This window comes from Bos indicus x Bos taurus, chromosome 8, assembly GCF_003369695.1.
Source record: "Bos indicus x Bos taurus breed Angus x Brahman F1 hybrid chromosome 8, Bos_hybrid_MaternalHap_v2.0, whole genome shotgun sequence".
NCBI lineage: Eukaryota > Metazoa > Chordata > Mammalia > Artiodactyla > Bovidae > Bos > Bos indicus x Bos taurus.
The window spans coordinates 60,148,094-60,154,093 of record NC_040083.1 but is presented as its reverse complement, the minus strand read 5'-3'; the positions used below and the strand labels follow the sequence as shown (position 1 = coordinate 60,154,093).

Below are 6,000 nucleotides of genomic sequence, written 5' to 3'. Positions count from 1 at the left end.
CTTGTTTCGCCTGTGACTACCTATGGTCAGAGTTCTCAAGACTGTGATTCTGTCCTTGGGGCAGGACCAACCTTTAGATCTTTTCCTCCCTTGATATTGCCCCCTCCATCAAACCCAAGCACCTCTCTTATTTCTCATTTCCTTCCCAGACCAAAAACTTCTACTGCTTTTTTAATAAGAAATTTAGTCATTCCTGGCTATTGCCCTATCCTGATGAGAGAGGGCCTCTGCAGTAGACTGTATCATTGTTCAAAATACTCATGGTCTGCCCCAGCTTCTTCCCTTCTTCCCCGCAAGACACAGATACACACACATACACAAGAGGACGGTATGTTCCTCGCTACCTTTTGGAGTCAGGGGCGGCCATGTGACTTGCTTGGACGTTAGCCGTAGGCAGAAATGACAGCGTCATTTCTGAGCAGAGACCTAACCACCAGTTGTGGTTTCCTTCATCTCCTTCTTCCCTTTGTGAGGACACTGCATGGGTCCTGGAGTGAGGACAACAATGAGAAGAAGCACAGCAGACGTGTGACGGGAGCAAGATGGAGGTTTGGGGCCTTAGCCTCTATCAGCCGACTGATAGAACCTCTCAGGCCCTGACCAGCTGGTCCTCTGTCTTCACAGTGCAAAGTTCTTTCTGTTCTAGGATATACCATAGGGCTGAAGTATCGGGATGAACCAGTGGGGAGAAGAACTGCCTAACCTACTCCTGGTCTTGGAGTGCCTGAAGCTCTCAGTCCTGAAGAAGCCGGGGTCTTTGTCCTTGACCCTTCTGCCGAGAACATGCCAGGGTCTGTTCTGACCAGCTCTGTCCCAGCTGCTCTGTTTTCCCATTTTTGAAGTAATCACACTCCCATAACTTCTTAGTCAGAGCAAAGGACATGGCTTGCTGAAGAGTGATCAGTGGTTTCATTCTAAACGTGCACTTTGCTTAGAAATACACATAATCATATAAAATTATTTTATTAAAATAGAAAAGCTTTCCAGTATATTGCATTGAAGAGATTTATAGCAATTGCAACAAACATGCTACATCAGCACTGAGAAATTCTGAAAGCTTTAAGTGCCCACTTTTAAACAACATTTTGGTATAATAAGCATAACCCTATATCTTTCAGAGGGTACATATATATAACACTGAGAAAAACACTTCATGTAAATTCTAAGTTTAGGTGCATATAAACAAGAAGTATTACACTGAATAGCTTATTTAAAACTGTGAAACACATTCAAAGTATTCAATTTCTTAGACAACATGCAAACATTTTAATACTTAGATTGACACTTTTAAATATATAAACCACACTTCTTTATAAATCTGTATCAAAAAAGAAAAACAGAACACTTACCTACATTGTGCATATCACAAAAAACAAATGTGTCTTCATGAACGGAAAGTACTGGGTTAACACACATGATTGTCATTTTACAAATATGGCTATTCACCTTCTTCATAATAAAATAGAAAAATCATGTATTATTTACATGAACTACTAATTATTTCACTTTTTGGCAATTACATAAGTAGCAGCAATTGGTTTAAAGGTTAATGTTTAAAAACTCAACATTTAACTTGGATGATACCAAAAGATATACATCTGTTAATATAAAAAATGCATAATACAAGATGCTTTGATGCAATATAACTTCTCCCTTTCACAGAAGTCACAGACACACTTTAAGAACCACTGAGACTATCACTTAGGTACAATATATCATGTGAGTGCCATTTACTTAGCCTGCTTTTGCTTACTTAACACATTAAATGGATTCTGAATTAGATTTCTATAAATTAAATTTGCCTGATGACTTATATGAATTCCAAAGACGCCTTATCTTTTTCTCATACTCTAATAACAGTGGCTCTTCACTGTGACTCCTCACTTCTAGACAGAGTAGGGAATTATCTGTAAACAAACACACACGCACTAGGGGCACCCTAATACTGAAAGAACTCTGAAATGAAGTTTCTGTGATACGAAGTCCATAGTTAAAGTGAGCTGTCTTTCTAAAAAGTGATCATCTCATTTATCAATGATATATAATTTGTTTTGGGTGGGGGACCCATCTAACGAGCAAAATGTAAATTGTAAGGCAGTCAGTGATCCACCAGAAGGAAACATCCTCTTTTCCTTAGTATTTGGAAGAATATATTGTAACACTTGTAGAAACAAGGAAAAACCCTTACTAATACTGGTAATTAAGAAAAATACTGTATGGTGAACAGGTTAGAGGTGACAAGTGCTTTGCCTTGGCCACTATTCAACTACAAACCAGCAGTCCTATATGTTTTTTCCAAAGTGAGAAAATTAGATCAAGGACTATTTTGCAGTTTTCATGGGCATCAGTTGTGTCTCCAGACCCTGTGGAAGGTGAGGCCCAGGCTGAGGAGGAAGAGGCAGGAGTGATGGGGAGGCCGGGCGCTGGGGGCGGCTGAGGGCATGCTGCTGGAGACCTGCACCTGGGAGATGACCAGGGCAGACAGAGGGACGTGGGCCGCCAGAGTGGGGCTGTCAGAGTTGATGAGAGACTCGATCTTCTCTGCTTCCTTATTGCAGGCCTCAATCTGGGAGAGGATAATCAGATCCTTTTAATATAAGTCACAGAACCCACGAAAAAGTCAAGTCACACAAATTCCACATATATCCCAACACACGGAATATGTCTTCTCTTTATCCTTCTTTTTAGCAAAGTGATATTCTAATAAAGTCTTAATTTATTACACAAATAATAACAGCATCAATGGAAATCAAATGAAAAGAAAAGCCATGACCTACACAGCCACTGCCCTTTCTTTCCCCACAATCCTGTTCACCCCTTCTTCACGTTTAGACATTATCTTTTCACGCTTAGACACAGTCACAGGGATTGGCCTCTCCACGGCCACCTACACATCAGGAGAAGAGGAGAGCGCTGAGACAGAATGAGCTTCCTCACTGTGGCAGCTTAGAAACCACTGTATTCACTTCCGTCACTGGGACCTCCCTATGCTGATGCTGAAATTTGTGCCTCCTGAGTGAGTTTCACCTCTAGATTATGAAGAAGAAAACTCGGGGCCCATCAGATCAGTTCTGGTGGGCTCCTCCTCCCCAGTAGGAGCACAGCCCTTGGGAGACAGGAGTCTGCCTGGCCTTGTCACTGAGTGGCTGGTGTCTGTCCCTGCCCTCCCTGGGCCTCAAGTGCCTCATCTGGAAGATGAGCAGACACCTTTCATGTCTGCACCTTCTGAGTCACAGCACCTGCACCTCACCCCCCCCCCCTCCCCCGCATTCTGTTGGAAGCCACTCCCCTGGAGCAGCTTGTCCTCAGAGCTGCCGTGCTTTCCTCCCTTCCGCCCACCCAATTCAGCGTGACAGGATGGCTGTACGACACGTGCTGACCTCACCTGTAAAGCCTTTGGATAATGGTCCACAGGAATGATAAGGATCACAATTTCTGACTCAATGCTGAAGTACCCAAACACATCACACTGTGGGACAGACACGTGCATGCGGACCTTCTGAAGTATTTCCAGAACTGTGATTGGCTTTTTGTTTGTAACCTAGAAAGAGAAAACAATTCTATTACCTGAAAAAAGAATTCCTTACTACTGCCTAAGCTGCCTTGTTACCTTGCCTAAAACAAGAAGGCTCTTTTAATCCTAAGTGTGGGGCAGAGCCTTGCTGGATGAATTCTAAATATCCACAGAACCCATTCCAGTAGGGTTTTTTCTGACTGCTGAGTTTTCTGGCTGACATAAACACTCTCACCAGGAGCACTTTTTAAGGGACAGTTCTGAGTTGGACACCATGGGGAAATAATTAAAGCCTTCCTGTAAAAATACAGTTGTTTTCATTGAAATGGGTGTAAATTTTTTAGGTGGTGGCAGGTGTTGGTTGCTACACTTCTGCAATCTCATCTTCACAAAAGTGAGCAGCAAAAGTAATGGTACAAAAAAGGAAAAGGGGTAAAACCATCACGGGAAGATGGTTGATTCTGGACATACCCCCAGAGGAATGGGGACCACCTGAGGGCGGGCAACCTTGAAACTATCTGGGAGTCTACCAGCTGCTGGCTGCCTGGCTCTGGCTCCAGCCCTCACTCTGCTCACTATGCTGGCAGGAGACCTTTTTTAAACGAGTGCAGGCTACCTGGTTGCAGAGCAAGGTCACTGCACAGCCAGGCTGTACAGGGAAGGAACACAGGACGGGGAGGCAGATGGCCTGAGCTCAAAGCCTCCTGGTTGGGAGCTACTGTACAGCCTTGGGCAAGACGTTCCCGTGCAAATTAGTTTCTTCATCTATGAAAGGGATGACACGTTCTGTCTGTATGATTACTGACAAGCTTATTAATAAGGTTTCAATAGTACATGGCACATAAAGCAACTTACCTTAGCAATAGTATCCAATTTTTCTTTGTCAAACAAAACTCTTAACATTCCAGCACATAATGGGCAACAAGCACCTGTATAACAGAAACCATTCTGTTTGTGTTCAGAATTAGAAATAAAGAAAATTCAAAACAGTTGGTGAAATTACCAGCCCTTCATTTTGTGCTGGGAAAGTTACCGAAGTCCTTCCTGATGACTGCACTTTCAGATATGTTCCCTGATCAACCTGGAGTCTAATGATCTACACATTTACCAAAATCCTTCCTCCATTCCTGCTTTCCTCCTGTACCACTTCTCAGGTGGGGCAGCTGTGGCTTCATATAGCACAGGGAGAGCTGGCCTTTCCAGAGACACGGGGCCTAGACCCTGCCCTACTCAGAACTGTGTCATCCCAGGCAAGTGTTTCCTGTCGGCAAAACACAGGAGCAAGTGTTTCAGAGATTCCATGGGTGTTTGATTCAAACTGAATTTTAAAAGTTATTTAAACTGTTAAAAAAACAATAATAACATGTCAAACCATGGTCTCCAGGAGGAAGGAGGCTATGTTAGCTCACTGCTGTGCCCCCAGCACCTAGACACTTGTCTAGGACATAGTAGATGCTCAAGAAACATTTGCTAAGTTCCTGGACAAAGGAATGAATTTGTTAGACTCCAGGTAATCTGTTCTGTGCAGACTTGGGATAAAGCCTCTTCTGCTACCTCTGCTTAACTGAAGAGTATGAAACTGAAAGGTAAGCTGTTTGAAAACTGTTACTGCTTATAATAGCCTGTTTGAAACAAGACTTCTTGATTATATGCAACTGAAACAATTAAATTAGACGCTAAGGCCAGTCTAAGGCAACAACTATCTTGTTTTTCTCAATTTAAAATGTTTGTGTTCATCAAAAATACTTCAATTGTTCATTAATGTCCAATTCTTTATTCATTAACTTTATAACAGGCAAACATTATGCCTTTGAACTAATAACCATAATTCTAGCAGTTAAATATTGCTGTTTATCTATTGGTGCTTGAGGTAAGACTGAAATAAGTTTTCCATATTGTTTTAAAACCACTAGACTAGATGATGTCTAAGATAGATCCACTATTTTTTAAGGTCTGCCCAGAGAAATGCATCCAATCAGCATTAGGTAGAGTCAAGACTTTCTGAGAAGTTTAAACACACTTAAGTCAGCTTTATTTTTAGTGACTCACTCTCTGAAGACAGATAAGTAAATCCACCCAATCCTGCCCCTACCCCACCCCCAGCACTGCCAGCCTACCAGGTGGGATGATGGGTTTGCACTCAGTCACCGAGAGTGAAGGACACTTCACAGCAGCACACTCAGCCACAGAACTGTACTCGGAGAGGACTCCGACAGCCTGGCAGGGCCCATAGTAATCGATGGCCACCCGGTCCGAGTAGGCAGCACACACGCTGCTATAGGTCTCCCCGTTGTGCCCACAGACGAGCTCCGGGGCCCTGCAAAAAGGCTGAGGGCAAGAAAGCATACTTAGCTGTAAACTTCTATGGCACACTTTTCCTAACCAAGAATAGGTCTCCCTACTTTCAAGAAGGAGAAAAGACAGTATAAATTTTTGGACACTCTAAACAGGGCGTGGGGTTAGGTGCAACAGGACCATCCCAAGAC

General features: G+C 43.0%; 1 protein-coding gene across 2 annotated transcripts in view; it reads right to left on the bottom strand.

Annotated features, from left to right (window-relative positions):
• Nucleotides 1–944: 944 nt before the first annotated feature.
• The window catches only part of RECK (reversion inducing cysteine rich protein with kazal motifs), an 80,944-nt gene continuing 75,888 nt past the window's right edge, over nt 945–6,000 (bottom strand). For both annotated transcript variants that reach the window (XM_027549650.1, XM_027549651.1), the window contains 4 exons: nt 5,632–5,842; nt 4,370–4,443; nt 3,386–3,541; nt 945–2,566 (listed from right to left, as the gene is read on the bottom strand). In XM_027549650.1, the coding sequence (XP_027405451.1) occupies nt 2,345–2,566; nt 3,386–3,541; nt 4,370–4,443; nt 5,632–5,842 (663 nt within the window). In that variant the 3' untranslated portion in view covers nt 945–2,344. The remainder of the gene's footprint in view (nt 2,567–3,385; nt 3,542–4,369; nt 4,444–5,631; nt 5,843–6,000) is intronic.